Source organism: Pristiophorus japonicus, chromosome 17, assembly GCF_044704955.1.
Source record: "Pristiophorus japonicus isolate sPriJap1 chromosome 17, sPriJap1.hap1, whole genome shotgun sequence".
In the NCBI taxonomy this organism is placed as follows: domain Eukaryota; kingdom Metazoa; phylum Chordata; class Chondrichthyes; family Pristiophoridae; genus Pristiophorus; species Pristiophorus japonicus.
The window spans coordinates 122,422,089-122,443,642 of record NC_091993.1 but is presented as its reverse complement, the minus strand read 5'-3'; the positions used below and the strand labels follow the sequence as shown (position 1 = coordinate 122,443,642).

The 21,554-nt window shown below is 43.5% G+C and overlaps 1 protein-coding gene across 3 annotated transcripts in view; it reads left to right on the top strand.

Annotated features, from left to right (window-relative positions):
* Window positions 1-21,268, top strand: part of LOC139228072 (lamina-associated polypeptide 2, isoforms beta/delta/epsilon/gamma-like) — a 61,150-nt gene extending 39,882 nt beyond the window's left edge. For all 3 annotated transcript variants that reach the window (XM_070859238.1, XM_070859239.1, XM_070859237.1), the window contains 4 exons: window positions 4,656-4,691; window positions 7,993-8,072; window positions 16,446-16,513; window positions 16,640-21,268. In XM_070859238.1, coding sequence (XP_070715339.1) covers window positions 4,656-4,691; window positions 7,993-8,072; window positions 16,446-16,513; window positions 16,640-16,991 — 536 coding nt within the window. In that variant the 3' untranslated portion in view covers window positions 16,992-21,268. The remainder of the gene's footprint in view (window positions 1-4,655; window positions 4,692-7,992; window positions 8,073-16,445; window positions 16,514-16,639) is intronic.
* The last annotated feature ends 286 nt before the right edge of the window (window positions 21,269-21,554 follow it).

Here is a 21,554-nt window from a genome sequence, read left to right as displayed (position 1 = left end):
ATAATATCTAAAAGCAGGACATGCATAGTAGATGAGGCAGCATATAAAAAGAAAGATAGGTAACCTTTTCTAATGTGATTCTTCAGTAGAGCTCAGGTTTAAAAGAACAGAAGTTACGTAGGAACAAGAAAAGGCCTTTTCTTGCCTCGGGTTCAAATATTTCTTTAATGGCTCTCACTGACTGCTTTTGGCTCCAACTTCCTCTGGTGGAAAGCTTGTTTCTCTACCTGCTGCTGAATTTGAGTCTGTCACTTTCTAAATACTTCAGTCAAATCAGCATTCACTGCATGATGCAAAGGGCCGGCCTATAAATTAACAATTCCTTAAGACGTTGTTCCTGAAAGAGCAATTGCATTTTACAGATTTGCCATGTGTCATGTGAAAATATTACTTTTTAAAACTGTCTCTTTTGAAAGTAAAGTGTACTTTACTTTTAAAAAAGGCAGTTAGATAAATGGTGGCTATTATGCTAAATGGATGTTGTTTCTTTGGAGATTAAACAACCAGCAACCTCTGGCAGTGCAGCGCTCTCTCAGTACATAGAAACATAGAAAATAGGTGCAGGAGTAGGCCATTCGGCCCTTCGATCCTGCACCACCATTCAATATGATCACGGCTGATCATTCACCTCAGTACACCTTTCCCGCTTTCTCTCCATACCCCTTGAGCCCTTTAGCCGTAAGGGCCACATCAAACTCCCTCTTGAATATATCCAATGAACTGGCATCAACGACTCTCTGCGGCAGGTTAACAACTCTGAGTGAAGAAGTTTCTCCTCATCTCAGTCCTAAATGGCCTACACCTTATCATAAGACTGTATCCCCTGATTCTGGACTTCCCCAACATTGGGAACATTCTTCCCGCTTTTAACCTGTCCCGTCCTGTCAGAATCTTATACGTTTCTATGAGATCCTCTCTCATCCTTCTAAACTCCAGTTGATCCACTCTCTCCTCATATGTCAGTCCAGCCATCCCTGGAATCAGTCTGGTGAACCTTCGCTGCACTTCCTCAATAGCAAGAACGTCCTTCCTCAGATTAGGAGACCAAAACTGAACACAATATTCCAGGTGAGGCCTCACCAAAGTCCTGTACAGCTGCAGTAAGACCTCCTTGCTCCTATACTCAAATTCCCTAGCTATGGAGGCCAACATACCATTTGCCTTCTTCACCGCCTACTATACCTGTATGGCAACTTTCAATGACTGATGAACCATGACACCCAGGTCTCTATGCACCTCCCCTTTTCCTAATCTGCCGCCATTCAGATGATAATCTGTCTTCGTGTTTTTGCCACCAAAGTGGATAACCTCACATTTATCCACATTATACTGCATCTGCCATGCATTTTCCCACTCTCCTAATCTGTCCAAATCACCCTGCAGCCTCTTAGCATCCTCCTCACAGCTCATACCGCCACCCAGTTTAGTGTCATCTGTAAACTTGGAGATATTACCCTCAATTCCTTCATCCAAATCATTAATGTATATTGTGAAGAGCTGGGGTCCCAGCACTGAGCCCTGCGGTACTCCACTAGTTACTGCCTCCCATTCCGAAAAGGACCCGTTTATCCCGACTCTCTGCCAACCAATTCTCTATCCACGCCAGTACATTACCCCAATACCATGTGCCTTGATCTTGTACACCAAATTCTTATGTGGTACCTTGCCAAAGGCCTTTTGAAAGTCCAAAAACACCCCATCCACTGGTTCTCCCTTGTCCACTCTACTAGTTACATCCTCAAAAAATTCCAGAAGATTGGTCAAGCATGATTTCCCTTTCATAAATCCATGCTGACTTGGACCGATCCGGTCACCGCTTTCCAAATGCGCTGCTATTTCATCCTTAATAATAGATTCCAACATTTTCCCCACTACTGATGTCAGGCTAACCAGTCTATAATTACCCGTTTTCTTCTCCCTCCTTTTTTAAAAAGTGGTGTTACATTAGCTACCCTCCAGTCCATAGGAATGATCCAAAGTCGATAGACTGTTGGAAAATGATCACCAATGCAGCCCCTATATCTAGGGCCACCTCCTTAAGTACTCTGGAATGCAGACAATCCGGCCCTGGGGATTTATTGACCTTCAATCCCATCAATTTCCCCAACACAATTTCCCGCCTAATAAGGATATCCTTCAGTTCCTCCTTCTCACTAGACCCTCGGTCCCCTAGTACATTCGTGAAGACAGAACCAAAGTATTTGTTCAATTGGTCTGCCATTTCTTTGTTCCCCATTATTAATTCACCTCAGTCCGACTGCAAGGGACCTAGGTTTGTTTTCACCAATTTTTTTCTCTTCAAATATCTATAGAAGCTTTTGCAGTCAGTTTTTATGTTCCCGGCAAACTTTCTCTCATACTCTTATTTTCCCCCTCCAAATTAAACCCTCTGTCCTCCTCTGCTGAATTCTAAATTTCTCCCAGTCCTCAGGTTTGCTACTTTCTCTGGCCAATTTATATGCCTCTTCCTTGGATCTAACACTATCCTTAATTTCCCTTGTTAGCCACGGTTGAGCCACCTTCCCTGTTTTATTTTTTACTCCAGACAGGGATGTACAACTGTTGAAGTTCATCCATGTGATCTATAAATGTTTGCCATTGCCTGTCCACCGTCAACCCTTTAAGTATCATTTGCCAGTCTATTCTAGCCAATTCATGCCTCGTGCCATCCAAGTTAGCTTTCCTTAAGTTTAGGACCCTAGTTTCTGAATTAACTGTGTCACTCTCCATCTTAATAAAGAATTCTACCATATTATGGTCACTCTTCCCCAAGGGGCCTCGCACAACAAGATTGCTAATTAGTCCCATCTCCTTGCACATCACCCAGTCTAGGATGGCCAGCTCTCTAGTCGGTTCCTCCACATATTGGTCAAGAAAACCATCCCTAATACATTCCAGGAAATCCTCCTTTACCGCACTAAAGTGTCAGCCTAGATTCTGGAATGGGGCTTGAACCCATAACCTTCAGAGTCAGGCAAGAGTGCTATCATTGCGCCAAGACTGACACTCCGCTCAAAGATTAACTATGGATTGAGTTAAGCGAATCCAGTCCCAAAGACTGCTCTGCATGAATATCTTACTGTGGAATAAAGTAGCTTTAACTATTCGTACCTGGCCTCGTCTTACCAAGTATTTGCTCAGACCACCTGTGAAAAGATTGAAGAAGCACACTTGCGAAAGACATGAGTACCCAGTCCAAATTGCAAGGCGATGATACTATTCTCACATCCTTGGATTGCGCTGTCATACAAGTAAATATAGTGCGGTGTGACTCAACTCCAATAAAAGAAAGATGCAGAGACTGCTTATATGAGTGACTGGCGAACTTGAACCAGAAAGGTATCTATGACTGGCCTGAATTTGTAACACTTATGTAATCCTCGTACTAATCCCAATAAAAGGGAGATATCTATGTAGTTGACATCTGGCTCTGCACATGGTTGCTGTGCTTCATGTTTAAAACTTGAGATCACAGGCAGCCTAGGAGCGTACATTTTGGAGTCTGTCCCACTGCTTCCGTTAATCATTTTAAAAGTAAAAACTCTGTGATGCCTCAAGGCCACATCACTAAGTGTACAGCTATCTTCCATTTCATAGATTCAGAAGGACCCTTTAATTTGTGCCTTTTGATTAATGACACCGATTCTCCTTTCAATGATGTGAACACATTAAATGCCTGGGTTTGGGGTGAATTTTAAAATTGTGCTGGTGAAAACAAGGTTGGAGATTTCATTTTTGGCAACTACTCTCTACATCAAAGACTAAGTATAAACCAGGTTAGAAAGACTTGGATTTATATAGCATCTTTCACGACCACCGGACATCCCAAAGCGCTTTACAACTAATGAAGTACTTTCTGGCATGTAGTCACTGTTGTAATGTGGGAAATGTTAGTTTTAGAATAAAGTTCTGGCTCACCTTGCCCTATTTGTATAGGAACCTAAAATGATATCTGTTACTATGCTAGCATTGCATTTGCATTTCCATTTGTTACACAAGTCCTATCTGGGACAGATTGTCACTGAGTGCCAAATATTGAAGATGCGGGAGCCAAAATCAGGGTCTCAAAGACCCGTTATTGCCTGTATGCTGCGGAATCCCATGGCTGCCACTTTGTGGTCAACTGGCCGCCCAGTCCCAAATTCAGGGCGGGGATTTTTCGGCCTGGACCCGATTCCGCCCCAATCCTGATGACCACCACAAGTGCGTCATCAGAACACACACTACCACTGTCCCTCACCTGAAAAAGACACCGACATAAATTTAGCTCATAAAGTCGATCCCCCGCAGCGTAGTGCCTTTCTGTCAGTGCACCTTATCCGAAGTGAGTGTCGCCCAGCAGCGCGGCAGCCCTTCAAGGGGAGGGCCCACTGTCGCGGCTGTCGAGTATTTATTTTTGCTGGCCGACTTCCCGATCGGCCGGCAAGATAGCGCCCTCTGGTTCGGCCGAGACGCCAACTGGCAGCCGTGTGAACGCGCTGTGATGTCACCACCTTTCTACCGCTGATTGACAGCGATGGATTCCTGGTCCCGACCCAAATTCAGCCACTCGGCATAACTTTCTGTTGCTCTCCCGCCCCCACAGTGAGCGACTTCCTGAAAGTTTTGATTTTTTTTTAATTGAAAATTCTACAAAATTGTATTCTGTTTTACAGATTTTCCTCCCGAGGGCTCCACACGCAGCATAATTGGTGAGTAGAAGCTAAGTTTTTTTTTGTATTGCGGACCAGGCAGTCTTATGTGCCTGAACAGGCCATCTAAATGTATAATAGCCCCAGTGTAGATTTATTTACTCCGTAACATAAGATGCAGTTTTTCTGCACAGGTGCAGCGCCTAAAATCCGGAACCCTCGGTACTGAGGACGTTTCGGATTCCGAGCTTTACCAGACTTTCGATTTGCTTTCTGACGTCACAAATCCGGAAACACCCGAGCCCAGGTTCGGGTATTTCCGGATTTCAGAACATCGGTGGGGGACAGCTTCCCACAACTAGAAACAGTCTGAGCGGACTCTCCCTTTATCATCATCGTCTGGCGGGCCAGCCCCGCCAAGGAGATAATCGTCGAGCGGGGCCCCACTGAAGAAGTTGTCGTCGGGTGTTCAGGCGGGCCCCGCCGCGAAGGTGTTTGGATGGGCCCCACCGAGGAGGCCCCGAGGTAAGGGCAGCGGTGGTGAGGCCTGAGGTCAGCAGGGTCGTCGTTCTGTCCGCTGTCTATTTCCAGCACTATGTGCCTGTTTAAATGCTTGCTTAAAGAGATCTTTTAGAATAAAGACTGCAAGGGAGAGTCCGCTCAGACTGTTTCTAGTCGCGAGATACCCATTTTGATATTTTATGCAAAAGGTTGTGATAATCCTTAGATAGAATTATTTGCTTGCAGGACAAAACAATGCCTGTTTGGATTTCTTGGTACAACTGGATGTGAACCAGATATTATACTCTCATTGTATCATTGGGTTGTGCTTAGATTGTACATTTTCCTTAAGATTTCTGGTAAAATTTCACAATTATTTAGAAAAGAAACATTTCCCAGATGATGATGGATGGGGAGAAATAAAGGCGCTCTCTGCATTTAGGAAGGAGAAACAATATTGACCCCTTGCTGAGGTACAGTCTCGCATTCAGCCTCCAGTATGTTGTGCAAGTGTGAGCAAGTCATGGTCAACTCTTGCTTGTGAGCGTCCATGGGCTGTATCAGAGCACAAGTCCAATCCTGCCCTCGCTAAATGTCTGCAGGTGCAATTCCAGCAGGGGCTGAAAAGGCAACAGATGCAGGCTCCCAAGCCAACTTCCCCTAATCTGGAGCACTCTAGTGAAATATACCCAAATAGCTGCCCGGACTAACGTCCGCTAATGTACTGTTCCCTTCCTAGTCGTTGGATGATTCTATACACCTATGAGAGATTTTTGTTTGGTGCGGGCTCCTCTAAATACAGTCACAAAGCATAAGCAATGGCCTGGAGTTTCTTCCATGGGAGCAACCCGAAAGTTAGACCCGAAAATGCGCCCAACATCATTCCCATTTTGTCGATGTCGAGTTACACCCAAGTATCTTCCCAATGTCATTGGATTAAGCCCAAAACTTAAAATGGGCGGCAATCATCATAAGCAGTCAGAGCCTCGAAGTGTCGAATCCACATCATATATTTCTGCTTTAAATATAAAAATGTAAGTTTCATTTAACCATCATTCAGGCATAGCATGTTAAGCAACCTACAATCGGGGATGCTTTTCAATTTATAGTGTGACACACTTGTATACAGGTTGAACCCCTCTTATCCGGGACTCCCTTATCTGGCACCACCCCTGGTCCGGCACCATTCCCGGGTGGTGCATGTGCAGAACACGGCTGGTCAAAATCCTACTCCCCAATATAATCTTTCTCCTCGATCGGCTGCCTCCTCCTTGTCCCCCTGCTGGAACTCCTGCAGCCACAGCCCTCGGGGCTCTTCCCCACAGTGCTCCCTCCGGGGGGATCGGGCTGGCTCTTCGGGGCCCACTCGGGCCGCCGACCTCTTTTTTTTTTTCTCCTCCTTTCCTCCCCCCCCCCCCCCCCCCCAACTCTACCTCAGGCGACCTACCCCACACCTCTTTTCTTTCCTCTTTCCCCCCCCCCCCCTCCCCCATCCCACACCCTGCCGATGACCTCCCCTCATTTGGTAAAATCCTTAAACTGGCACAGGCCAGGTCCCGAGGGTACTGGATAAGGGAGGTTCAACCTGTATAAAAATACAAAAATCTGTTCCACTACCTTAGCTGTCGGGAGGGATATCTGTGTCTCTTCTGCAGATGACCACCATTCACTGAGTCTGTCCAGTGGACTCACTGTCCAAATTAACAACACAGACATTCTAGTGCCTGTGTTTTAACCTGCACCTTTACACCTCTACACTTTTTTTAAATTCGTTCCTGGGATGTGGGCGTCGCTGGCAAGGCCGGCATTTATTGTCCATCCCTAATTGACCTTGAGAAGGTGATGATCCGCCGCCATGAACCGCTGCAGTCCGTGTGGTGAAGGTGCTCCCACAGTGCTGTTGGGGAGGGAGTTCCATGATTTTGACCCAGCGACAATGAAGGAACGGCGATATATTTCCAAGTCAGGATGGTGTGTGACTTGGAGAGGAACTTGGAGGTGATGGTGTTCCCATGCGCCTGCTGCTCTTGTCCTTCTAGGTGGTAGAGGTCGCAGGTTTGGGAGGTGCTGTTGAAGAAGCCTTGGCGAGTTGCTGCAGTATGTACACAAAAACCCAGAAGACACTGGATAGTATGAGGAGTCACACTCTACCAAATGATTGGTTTTGACCATATAATGTAGACACCTAAAGATAGACGAGCATTTTGTTCCATACTTTGATTTTGAGAGACTTTGAATTTCACAGGCTCTTTGTGTGAATTCTGTGCAAACCCTGCAAATTTAGGCTCTAATTATGATACATGCTCGTGATCTCGTTCACCTTTTTATAATTATGAAATCGAGCTAATCAACATTTGCTTACAATCAAGATAATTTTGGCACTGCTTTTAACTGATTTGCTCTGCTTTTGAATTATTGAGGCAATCCATTATAAAGTAGCATGCGATGCCACTAACTGTTCTCCTGTTTCATGGTACCCTTTGAATCACCTTGACCCGTAACGTCTGCCTTGGGATGCTAGTATGCCAACATTTACTTTGTTCCTCTGAAATTTCCCCCCCATCCCATTATTTTATTGAAAGCATTTAAAATATGTGAGTTAACTCCTCCATTTAAGCTAAAAGGGGACATTAAAAGTTTAGATCTTGGACAGTGATCATTATGTTTTAGTTTGGACGACAGCACGGAATGTAGAGTGGTTTTATGACAGCACAGCACCAACTGCTGATCCTGAATCACAAACCTGCCTCTTAGAATGGTGTAACTGATGGCAACATGGGTAAATCCCCAGTTATGTTTTGGCTGTACTATGTATTTAGGAATTTGTGATAATCATATTATCAATTTATTTCTCTTTTAGATTCTTCATATCAAAAACAAACCACAACAAAAGTCACCGTCACAGCTGCAAGTAGTACAAGCAAATCCGAACAAATCCAGGTAATGATGAACATATAAATGTGGTTCAGTAATATTTTGTAATAAATGGCCCCTTTCCACTTGGCTGGTCAGTCTTGTCTGAGTACATTTCTAAAACACCACCCCCATTCAGAAAATCTGTGAATGGAAGCAGAAGGGAAGGGAGTACTTTTGACTCCAAACTCCTGATAAAATGCATTCTTTATCTTTCCGTACTAGTTATTAACACCTCACCTTTGATTATTTTATACATAATACAAATTTAACCTATTTGGATTTTCAAAAAGCCTTCGATAAAGTACCGCAGAGTAGACCCTGATCAGAGCACATGGAGTCAGGACAAGTAGCAGAATGGATAGCAAGTTTGCTACAGACAGAAGACAGGGTAAGGGTTAAAGGTAGCTACTCACCTGGCAAAAGGTGAAAAGTGTGTTCCACTGGAACCACTGTTGTTCACAATTTTCATAAAACAATTTAGACTCTGGAATCAGAAGAACAATTTCAAAATTTTGAAGACCACACCAAATTGGAGTTATAGTTAATGAAGACAAAATACAAGAAGGCATTAATAAACTTGCAGAATGGATATGCAATTGATAAATTAAATTCAATATAGATAAGTACGAGATGTTACATTTTGATAGGAAAAATAAGGAAGCCACATACTGCTCAAAAAATAAGTCTAAATTTTGCAAAGGAATCTAGTCTACAGATCACAAAAGGTAGTCCTGGAGAAAAAAATACTTGGATTTATATAGCGCTTTTCATGACCATTGGATGTCTCATAGTGCTTTACAGCCAATGAAGTACTTTTGGAGTGTAGTCATTGTGGTAATGTAGATTATTAAGGCCATTTTAAAATAAAAAGCAAACAAACACTGGGTTTCATTTCTAGAGGGATAGAATTGAGAAGCAGGGAAATTGTGTTAAATTTGTATTGAACCTTGCTAAGACCACACAGTACTGTGTACAGTTCTTGTCTCCCTATTATTATAATAAGGATATAGAAGCACTGGGGAAGGTACAGAAAAGATTTACAAAGATAATACCAGAACTGAGAGGCTGAACAAGCTGGAGCTCTTTTCTCTAGGTGACCTGATAGAGGACTTTAAAATTATGATGCGATTTGATAGGATAGATGTAGAGAAGCTGTTTCCACTTGTGAGGAAACCAGAACTAGGTACCATAAATATAAGATAGTCACTAATAAATTTAATAGGGAATTCAGGAAAAACTTCTTTACCCACAGAGTGGTAAGAATCAGGAACTTGCTACCACAAGGAGTAGTTGAAACGAATAACATTGATGCATTTATGGGGAAGCTCGATAGTCATATGAGTGATATAAAAACAGAATGCTGGAAATCCCAGCGAGTCAGACAGCATCAGTGGAGAGAAAAACAAAGTTAACGTTTTGGGTCGACGACCCTTTGTCAGAACTGCCGAATGTTCGAAAAGAGCGCACTCTTAAACATTGAAAGGGGGAGGGGAAGAAAGAACAAAAGGAAAGGTCTGTGATCGGGTGGAAGGCAGGAGAGATTAGAGATACAACAGGAATAATGGGCCGAATTGAAATGGTAATGACAGAAGTTAGAAAATGGTTAATCTGGATAGGGTGTGAATGGCAGAGTAATGACCAACTGCCATTAGAGACAAAGAGGGAAAAAAGGAAACAGCGATTTACTTGTACTACTTTCAATTTAGTATACTGTATTCGCTCACTGGTCACCTCTACATTGGGGAGACCAAGCGTAGATTGGGTGACCGTTTTGCTGTTCTCCGTTCAGTCCGTAAGTTTGACCCTAAGCTTCCGGTCGCCTGTCACTTTAATTCCACACTCCACTCCCACTCTGATATCTCCGTCCTCGGACTCCACTGTTCCAAAAGAAGCTCAACACAAGCTCGAGAAACAGCACCTCATCTTTCGTTTAGGCACTTTACAGCCTTCTGGACGCAACATCGAGTTCAACAATTTCAGAGCATAACCTCTGGCCATCTTTGGCTCTCTTTCTTTCCTCTTTCTCCCCCCGTCCCCCATCCATCTTAATGTTTTTCTTTTTTTTTTCCTCTTTGTCTTTAATGGCAGTTGGTCATTACTCTGCCATTCACACCCTATCCAGATTAACCTTTTTCTAACTTCTGTCATTACCATTTCAATTCGGCCCGTCATCCCTTTTGTGTCTCTAATCTCTCCTGCCTTCCACCCTATCACAGACCTTCCCTTTTGTTCTTTCTTCCCCTCCCTCTTTCAGTGCTTAAGAATGTGCTCTTTTCGAACATTTGCCAGGTCTAACGAAGGGTCTGCTTCCTCTCCACAGATGCTGCCTGACCCGCTGAAATTTCCAGCATTGTTTTTATTTCAGATTTCCAGCATCTGCAGTATTTTGCTTTTGCATTAGTCATATGAAGGAATAAAATCAGAAAATGCTGGAAATACTCAGCAGGTCAAGCAGCATCTGTGGAGAGAGAAACAGAGTTAACGTTTCAGGTCAATGACCTGTCGGCAAAACTGGCGAAAGCTCATCGGCCTGAAGCGTTAACTCTGTTTCTCACTCCACAGATGCAGCCTGACCTGCTGAGTATTTTCCAGCACTTTCTGATTTTATTTCAGATTTCCAGCATCCACAGTATTTAGTTTTTATAGCCATTGGAGGGATTTGGGAATGGAAGATTATGCCGATAGGGTGAGATGAAGAGGGGTGGCTGGAGGCTCGTGTGGAGCATAAATGCCGGCATGGACCAGTTGGGCTGAATAGCCTGTCTCTGTGCTGTTAATTCTATGTAATTTTTTTTTCTTGATTGTAATTACAGCTTTACAATAGAGCTAATGTATAGTCTGGATTTGGGGAGTTGCACAACTCTTAATATGATATTCACCAATTAAATTAATCACTTCATTCAAGGTGTGAGCCTACAGCTATTTTAGTAACCAGTATGACTTTGTGCTGCCTTAATTATAAATCATCAATATTAAACGCATAATTACATTTGCAGTGAGGATGTTCCAGTGGAATCTGCACTTGCATCTTCATTTTATGGATTAATGCATCCAGGAATGGAGATAAATTAAAAACAGATTGAAAGTTCATGCAGCAAAATCTGTATGCTATTTATCAGATTTATAATAAATTCATTCACTGAAAGTATTTCCTGTCGGATTAAGAAGAGATGAAGAGAAAAAGGTGCAAAAAAAAACTCAACCAATTCCAAATGTGAGATTCAGAGATGGTAGTAGTTTGCCCAAACTGAATTTGCATAGGCCCCGTAGAGCTAGCAGAGAATGCAGACTTTTCTCATCTGCCTGAGCAGGACATGAACCCAACCCTTTGAGTGAACTCTCTCTCGCGCCCTTTTTTTTTTCTTCTCATCCCCACCCCGAGCCCCAGAGCTGACTTGTGTATATACTAAGTCTGATGTAATGTACTCCTTCCAAGTAAAGAAAGCAGTTACAGTGCAGTGCAGTGTTTGTGAGCTATCTTATTCTTTTCATGATCCAGTTCACGTTGTGCTGAAGCATGTCGCAGTCGAGCAAGTTGTCGTCTCATACTTCACGAGCAACAGTTAAACAGCAACATATCAACCGCAGTCTCACTGCAGCTTTGTTTGTGTTGCTCAATAAATGGGTCTATATGCAAATATTGGTTTAACACTGTGGAAGTGACTGCAGAATGCTGGTACATGGGGCCCAAGTTTCCACATGATTCGCGCCTGATTTTTAGGAGCAACTGGTGGAGAACGGACTATTTTAGAAATCGCAATTCTCCACATTTTTTTTTCTGCAGTTCTAGTCAGGTAGAACAGTTCTAGTTTAGAACAGAATTTTTTCTTCAAAAGGGAGCGTGTCCGGCCACTGACGCCTGATTTGAAAGTTACCACAGTGAAAATGTACTCCAAACTAAAGTAGAATGGAGCCAGTGAAGATTTTTGTAGAACTGAAAAAAACCTGTTCTACACATTAAAAAATCAGGTGCAGGTTACAAATTAGGCGTCCAGAACGAGGTGGGGGGGAAGGGAACTCATTAAATTCGACAATAAATCCTTATTTATACTTCTACAAATATTATACAAATAAATCCAACCTGAATAAACATTTATAAGCCAAGAAAAGATTAAATAAACCATCTTCCTACCTGTGTGAAAGTGCTTCAGCCAGGGAGAATTCTGCAGCCGTTCGTGCCGCAGGGAGGGAGGGGAACAGGAGCGGGCGTCGGGTCGGTGGGGGGGGGGGAGCGGGTCTCGGGTCGGGGGGGGTGCGGAGCGGGTGTCGGGGCGGGGGGGAGCGGGTGTCTGGTCTCGGGTCGGCGGGAGCGGGTCGGGGAGAGGGGAGCGGGTGTCGGGTCTGGGGGGGGAGCGGGTGTCGGGACGGGCGGGGGGGGGGGGATCGGGTGTCGGGGCCGGGGCGGGGGGGTGGAGCGGGTGTCTGGGGGGTTGGGGGGGGGGAGCGCGGGTCTCGGGTCTGGTCGGCAGGGGGGGGGGGGGGGGGAGCGGGTCTCGGGTCTGGTCGGCGAGGAGCGGGTGTCAGGTCTTGTCGGGGGCGGGGAGCAGGAGCTGGCCGTGGGAGGAGCCTCATTCACGCAGCCCCAGTGAGGCCATTCAGCCAGGGCTAGGGGCTGCGTGCTTCGGGCCCCTCCCACACAGTTCGGCGCCTGGAGCTACTGCACTTGCGTGCCGACTGTAGCGCTCATGTGCAGAGGTCCCGGCACTGTTTTCATCGCCGGGACCTGGCTCCGCCCCTCCCCACAGCTCGTGCTGGCTGCGCCGAGTGCCACAGGACCTGTAAGTAGGTGGAGAATACCGAAGATTTTTTTAGGCGCGAAAAACGGGCGCCCAGCTCAGAGGGGCGCCCGTTTTTTTTCTTGTGGAAACTTGGGCCCATGATGTGGTTCTTACAAACATTGATAAGCAAAGGAAACTATGTGAAAGTAACTATTGAGATAGCTTATCAAGTAGCTCACTGCTAACGATCGACACCAGAGTTTTTATCCCTTCACAGTCGTCCTCTTCTGACTGCATTATTGATTTTTTTTTAAGAATTCAGTCCAATTTCTTTAACTAGCCCTTTGTGAAATTAACTTTAGCAAATATCATGTCCAATTATCTTTTTCTATATGGTTGGCTATTTTGTTTTTCCCTCGGTAGATGCACCATGCGATCTACATCTTTTTCGCAGTAATTTTCATTTTCAGAGTGCTGAGAAAATGATATTGTTTGTTGTGTGGGTTAAAGCACAAGCTGGTGTCGTACTGAGCCATAAGACAAGCTCTCAGGTTTGGTCCCGTGTTTAATTTATGCCTTTTGTCATCTCCAGACTTATTTCAGTGCTTTCCTCCTAACTTCCCCCTCCATAAGCTGTACCTCATCCAACGCTACTCTTCTTAGGCAGTCCCTCGGATTCGAAGATGACTTCCTTCCACACTAATGAGTTCTCAGGAGACTGATGAGACCAATGTGGGGCCTACAGTCTCTGTCTAGGTTCCGAACTTTATTTTAAAGGGTGCAAGATGCCTGTGCGTGAATTATTTTAACGTGGGGTGGCCGTTGCACACCAGCTACCACACGGGCTTGACCGAGCAAGGTCTTGGTCCAGTGGCAAGGGAATCCAAGATGATTAGAGACCAGGCTCTGCTGCATGGGCCTAGCGCGCTCACGCACACACACATATACACACACACACACATATACACACACACACACACACACACACACACACACACACTACTGCATGTATCTAATCCTACACCATAACCAGTTCACACATCTTCCTCACCTACATTGTTTTAGTCCCCCAACGTTACAAATTTAAAATTCTGCCCTTGTATTTAAAACCCGCCATGAGCTTGTCTGCCTCTCTCTCTCGCTCTCCATAACCTTGTACAAATACAAGAGCAGAGAAGGTTAAAGGGAGATTTAATAAAGGTGTCAAAAATTGAGAGAGTAAATTTTGATCGAGTAACTAGGGAGAAACTAGTTCGACTGGCAGGTAACAGGAGGACACAGATTTAAGGCAATTGGTAAAAAAAAATCCAGGGGAGGAAATTAGGTTTATGTTTTACGCAGCGAGTTATGATCTGGTTTGCATTACCTGAAAGGGTCAAGGAAGCAGATTCAGTAGTAACTTTCAAAAGGGAATTGGATATATAAAGAATCTGCAGGATTATAGAGAAAGAATGGGGAGTGGGACGAATAGGATGGCTTGCAAAGGGCCAAATGGCCTCGTTGTGTGCTGCAAGATTCTATTCCCACCCAGCCAAGAACTCTCCATTCCTTTGACTCTAGCCTCTTGTGCATCCTACCTCACCATTGGCAGCTTTGCCGCCTCCACTCTCTGGATTTCTTTACCTAAGCCCCTTCTCTTCTATCCCCATCCTCCTTTAAAACCCACTTCTACAGCCACCCTTCTCTGTAAAGTGCCCTGGGGTGTGTTTCTGCATTAAAGGCACTTTCTAAATAGAGCATAGGAACAAATACTTAATGTGATGGTACTTGTTAGCTGATCTGTGCTTGAGGAGGACCACCTGCCTGTCATTCTTACTCAATCTTGCTCAAAAACACACGTTATTAATGTCATTTGGCACAGCTCTAATGCTCTGTAGTTGAATAGCCTGTTGGCAATTGCAGTCTAAGCTCCGACATGAAGAATAGCCACTTAGCAAGATACCGGAGAACTGCCAGAGCCCATGGAACTGTTCCCTCGTGCTTTCAGAATAACATATTTAATTGTCCTTTGTAACTAGCAAAGAGCAAACTATTCTATCTCGTTTGAATAGTTGCAAAATTCCAGTATGAGTAGGATACAAATAAGAAATCTGTGAAGTGAATTTTCCGAACTGTTTGACCCTTTCTTGCCAGGGATTCCTAAAAGGGGCTTTAAAGATAAGCTGACTAAAAGCAATAAACATTGAAATACACTTGGCCTAATTGCAGATGAGCACCAAATAACTAGGATCGCCAAAATAGTGATGTTTACCCCCTCTTCCTACCGTCTTTGTGGAGAATTGTCGGCACAAATCTATTCAGCACGGGTACATTGTGTTTTATGATTGGAATCGGTTCATCAGTCACCAAATTTATTGAAACTAAGAGTTAAATTTTGCCACGGGTAAATGCAGTGCTTAATGTAGTACTGAGCCATACAAGACCAGAAGACTGAGGTACTGGATAGAGTCATCCCTCTTGTAAACTTGAGGTCATCCAAAACTCTGCTGCCCATGTACTAACTTGCACCAAGTCCCGTTCACCCATCCTCCCTTTGCTCACTGACCTACATCAGCTCTCGGATAAGCAATGCCTCTATTTTAAAAATTCTCATCCTTGTTTTCAAATCCCTCCATGGTCTCGCCTCTCCCTATCTCTGTAATCTCCTCCAGCCTCACAACCCCCCGAGTATTCTGCGCTCCTCTAATTCTGGCCTCTTGAGCATTCTTGATTTTAATCGCTCCACCATTAGCGATCGTGCTTTCAGCTGCCACGGTCCTAAGCTCTGGAACTCCTCCCATATCCTCTCCGCCTCTCTACCTCAATGCTCCTTAAAACCCAGCTCTTTGACCAAGCTTTGTCATCTGCCCTAATATCTCCGTGTGGCTCGGTGTCAAATTTTGTTTGATAACGCTCTTGGGACGTTTTACTGCGTTAAAGGTGCTATATAAATACAACTTGTTGTTAACTGATCTCAGCTGGAACACGAGTTAGTCTCAGTATCACTGGAATATTTAGGGGGGAAAATTTGAGACTAGGTTCTCACTCCCGATTACCACCCAGTGACCCATGCTGTGGATGTTGGGTGAGGACAAGGTCAGACTAGTCTGAAATGCCCACTTGTCACATTTCCATGGTGGAATTGGTGTGCCCATACCTACCATGTTGTGAAGAACTGCCATTATCTACCGGTGGAATTGTGGCTCTGTACAAGTCTGCACCTACAGGGGAGGAAGGAGAAACTTTTGAGGGTTGGGAGGGGGCAGAAAGGCATTTTGGTGTCAACATCTGAAGAACTGCTGTATCATGTTCTGTTAACTTTTGCTATTTACTTACTGAAGCTGGGTCCTCTAAGGTGTGTTATATTTCTATATATAGCCATTAAAACATTGTCCTAGGCACAGATCCCGTATGTCTTTGTTAATTTTGATGGATTTTAATTGAGCCATTTACAGTTATTGTTGAAGGGGAACCATTGCTGCAGTGTTGGTATAAAAGTTATATATTGCTGTACTGAGGGAAAAGTTTTACAAATCCTCACTTGCACCTACTAGGTGTAAAGTGATGACTGTACTATTTCTGTTTTGCAGACATCCGAACATATCTGGTGATATAAAGCCGATTGCACTTTTGTAGTTGCTTATTATACTCTCTGGTGCATTAAAGCAATTTTTAAAAATTATTTATTCTTTAATTGCAGGCAAAAGAGATGGGGGATGTGTTGACCCAGATGTTTCCGGAGGAAATGAATTCTCCATCAGGAATCAAGTAAGAGACATATCCTTATTATTTAAGCCTAATGATCCCAAATGCCTCGTTGTTTCGGAGGGGCTGGGGGGTGAGGGGAAGAAGAACTCCCCTAATGACCACCTCTATCTTTGTTTCTGTGCACAGTGCAACACGCCGTCGACCGATCAAAGGAGCAGCGGGTCGACCCATTGAGTACAATTTTGATGATTTGCTGACACGGGAAATAGAGAGACGCAACTACAAAGAGCGCAGCGCCTATACGGTCCCGAGGGAGAACAAGCCTCCAGTGCAGCGTCTCGTCCCAGTGTGGCTGCAGATCCTCCTCTTTCTCTTCGTATTGCTTATCCTCTTCCTGGTCTATCAAGCGATGGAAAGTAATCAGGAGAATCCTTTCGCGTACTTCCTGGAGAAAACGGGCAACCAAGAGGCTTCCCAACCGGAGCAGCTGGACGCTCGGACCGCACCAGACCTCGATCCGCAGGTGGCTCCGGAGTAGGTGCACGCGGCGACACAGCGGCGCTCTTGCAACTGAGCGGGTTAACGCAGTTGAGCACTGTTGAGCTTCACTGCTTTAATCAAATTGAGGGTTCTAAACATAATATCCGGATATGCCAATACATTTGTACGGAAAACTCAACTTCCCACCCCTCTCCCCAACATGATAAAGCTGTTGGATTTGTAATGGTAGAAAAAGGCAAACTGTTCAATTTGTTCAAACTGAATTGAAAGGAGAAATTACAAAATGGTGGTAAAGCTGTATGTGTTGTGCGTCGTCTGCCTGTGCACTGTCTGATTCACGTGACGCAGTAGCCCTGACATTCTTATTGGCCTTCCAGATCATAGGTCAAATTACAATGTCCGCTCCCCACCCCCGAAACACGCAATCATTTCATTCTTTTGCAATCTCATTGTTTAGCAATTCCAATCGCACCACAACAAAATCAGATTTACACAGCGCCATTTTAGAATGCAGATTTCTAACGTGGTGTCTTGATCCTTTAAATTTTTGGCGAAGATCTTGAGGCTAGAATGGCTTTTTTTTAAAAAAAACAACTTTGAATTTTTTCAGTGCTGGCTTATGTAAAGACAACAATTCTATATATAACTTACCGTCAGCACTGGCTCATTATGTATTCTTAAATGCGGAGTGATTTTTTTATGTTCAGGGTTAAATTATAATCTAAACTTTAGGGTAATCTTTCTACAGTGTTTCTTTGTTTAAAAAAAATAAGAAAATCGTTCCAAGTTGTCAATTTATCGGTGGAATTCTCTTAACCAGGGTATTAAAGCCAACTTTATTTTGAAATGTCTTGGAAGTCAGTTCTCAATTTAAAATAGTAAATAAACATGCAAACTATTGAAAGATTTAATTTTAAGTTTTTTTTCATAATTATTTGTATGTCTGTTCGTTGCATTTATTGCATGGTTTAATTCAAAATTATTTGCATTCAGAAGTGTATATATCCTTCACTTGTCTATTATTGACCACAGTAACTTGGGTGCACCAGGCTGTCCGTCCAGTTGTTGCACATTTAAGAGTAGCGCAATCCCAGTTCTATCTGCTTTTATTTTGCAGGTTTTCCACCTGTTGCTTGACATCTATTGTCAGTAGGGTAATGGGTAAAGAACAATTTGTTTTTCCATCTCTCTCTCTCTCTCTCTCTCTCTCTCTCCCTCCCTCCCTCCCTCCCTCCCTCCCTCCCTCCCTCCCTCTCTCTCTCTCTCTCTCTCTCTCTCTCTCTCTCTCTCTCTCTCTCTCTTCCCTCTTCCCCCTGCTCCATTCCCTATTGATCACGTGCAGTTTCAAAGCAGTGGCCAAATCCCCCCCTGTTGAGTAATGCCATCAGCATAAGCTGCTTGAAAACCTATACGGTTGGGATTACTGTGTTAGAATCGGTGATTAAGGATGAGAAATGGGCAGGAAGGGTGTTAATACAGTGGGTTTGATAACTGATGCAGTGTGCCAGAGCAGTGAGAGATGAATTTCCAATCTCGGGTGTGTCTTAGAGAGGGAACTAACTGGCCAAACTACCCAAGCTGTGTTCATGCCCCTTCTGGTAGCAGGCTACATAGTGGTAGATGTCGAGTAGCAACATGCCTGCCGACCAGGGAATATGGAGAGAAAGAGACCAGCTAAACCTCCATCAAACTCTTCCAGTTAAAATGTGACTAGTCTATTGGCGAGAGTCAGGAGTGTCCAGCCTCCAATAGTTTTGCAAATTTTAGAAATTCCACTTGTGTTCTGTTTTGAAGAGAGAATTGGTGTCATTCCCATACTGCAGATTCACATGCCTTGCAAATGGACATCTTCCATGTTATTAGCTTACTTGTATCTCTTCGCTTTAAGTTCAAATTTTAAGTATTACCAAGAGACCTTGGGGTAAATTTTCTGCAACTCCGCTTCCAGTGTGGAGTCGAGCTCAAGGGAAGCAGAAATTGGGTGATCTTGCGGCGAGGTAAGTGGGCCCAGTTTGGTGTTCCCAATTTTCAGTAAGATTTGCTGAACTGCACTCCACAAGGTGTGAGCAGAGTCTCTGGGATGTTTATCTCCGAAGATTCATTGCAAAGTATGGGGTGAGGGGAGAAAGAGTCAACAAAACAACTGGCGTCTTGTATTTTGCATTGCTGTGTGTTGTGAATGTTGAGAGCACTGGCATGTTTAAAAACAGTTTGTGTAATTTTGGTTTGTAATTGTGGTGCTTTTCTTTGTATTGCATGTGAGCTTGTCTAGACCAGCAAAATGGATGGCCTCTCTCTAATGTAACTAAGTAACATCTGCATTTTGTGTTAATAGTCCAAATTTTCATGACCTCGCAAAGGCAACATGCTGGCTCTTCGACTATCTCAAAAGCTAAAAGTACAAACTCGTGAGGAATGAGAGAGGCATATGTGAAAGAATTGTTTATATATTCAATTTTAGTAACCTGGGACATTTTTTTTTAAATGTTCGTTTTTAAATTCCTATTTCTCTTTGTGGTGCAGGCATTTCAGCCAACTTTTTTCATAGAGCCTGGGATTACTGTAACAGACGAATAGACCTACCAGCATAAACCTTGTTCTTCCAACTCCAAAAAAGCCTACAATATTCATATGTGCAACAACCTCTCGTGTCCACATTTGTGGGGAGGGGATATAGTTCGCTGTGGAACTTGGTCATGACAGATTTTCAATTTAACACGCCACAAGATCCAGTTAAAAATGTATTTCAAAGTTAACCAGCATACACCTTTGCTGCCTGGAAATTGTCTTTTAGGACAGCAATACTTTGGGGTTTCTCTTTCCAAAGACACATATTTCCCTGGAGGTTGGCTATAAATATCACCAAAAAAGGTTCACTATGCCCCACATCCTCATTATTGATGCTATTGGGACACTGCGTCCGTGAATGCACAGCGAGCTTTGGGTACACTGTTTTATATCTAGAGGACGGGGTGACCTCGCTGTGTCTGAAAGCTGGTCCAGAGATTACGATTCCTGTTTGTCATTACACCCTTTTGTGATTCTCCTGTATGTGTGTTTTATGTATTGAATCCTGCTCTGTTTTAACTGTAAAAGTTGTCTTATCTGTGCTTAGATAAAATTTTAGCTGATGCTGGGAAGAAAAAAGTGCTGTTTGTTTGACTCTTGAAGCAAACAACAGCTCCTCTGGCAAATGTTCATTGCTGATAATTTCTTTTAATTATCCAGGTCTGTTTCGATTTCTGATTGTAATGGCTAATGAAATGGTGCGCGCAGCGCGCATTCTTTAGAAATTTGGTCTTATTTTGGGGTGGTGGGGGGGAAGGAATCCCCAAAGATGTTAAATCTCAGTAAGAATTCGGGCACTTTTCAATTCCATCCTCTGTGAAATACAGTTCCTGACCGTACACCTTTAAAACACTCCACCTTAGCAAGCTTTACTCTGTTAAATAAATGGTGTAGAGACTGTATCGATCTGTACTGCACATCTTATTGAGCAAACAGTTCCCAAATCCTAAGGGCAGACTGGCTATACTTGGCTCCAGTCTGCCACACTGGCATTACAGAACTGGATAATTGCCAAACTTTGTAAAGAAAAATGACCACTTCTAGTATTTTTTTTAAATCGACATGCATATCCTTTGAACGATAGGACCATATTGTATTAGAAAACAAAACAAGAAAAATTGGTATTTTTTCAATGATATTTGCAGGTTTGAAAAAAAAACACCCATAGCAATCTGGTATTTAACCTGTAGAGACTCTCGAGATAGAGATTTGCATACTTGGAATGAAAAAAAAAAGTTGTCATGATTAATTCTTGCTACTTTAAAGTGTGCCTTTTGGATGCTGTTGCATTGCAGTTAAATGGAGACCTGTTTCCAAACACAACTGTTCAGTATATTTTCTGCAGTTGTTACTGCTTTCCAAACGATTTTCAGTAGCTTAAAAACTACCGGCTTTTAGTTCCGATGGATAATTGGGAAAATAAATTTTTGCAATTTTCAATGTACTGTTTAGAACAGGGTTATACGTAGCATGAGCTACAGACTGACTCTTGCAGGCAGCTCAGTGGCTATTCCTATCGGGTTGGATCTCTTTTGCTAATCTCGCAAAGCCCACAATCCGGATCTGTAAAATACCAACTTGCATTTATCCGTAAACAGTGTCCAATTGGCTCACAGTTCATATCTTAAATGTTTTCATTCGGTGATGTTTCTGTTTTGAAACTTTTTAAATGCTAGCTCTATCTTGAATGTGCCTTATTTATTAATATTTCTTAACCGAATTTAAATAAAGTTTGTGTATTTAAAATGTGGCTTAATTGTGTGTTTTTGTGTGTGTACATATATACACAGCTTAGGGAGGGGCAGGTTATACTGACCTTGGCCGAGATCATAGCTGCTTGGGTTTTGAGGGTCGTTTCCCACAGTATAACAAAACCATGCAAGCTGCAGATCTTCATCACACTGTCGTATCTTAACAAGCTATACTTTCTAGAAACATGATCGTGTTTCTGACGTGCCCCTTGTTCCTCCTGCTCGGAAGGTTGTGACTTATAAACAGCGGTGGTCTGCTGGTGTATTGTCCAATTAGCCAT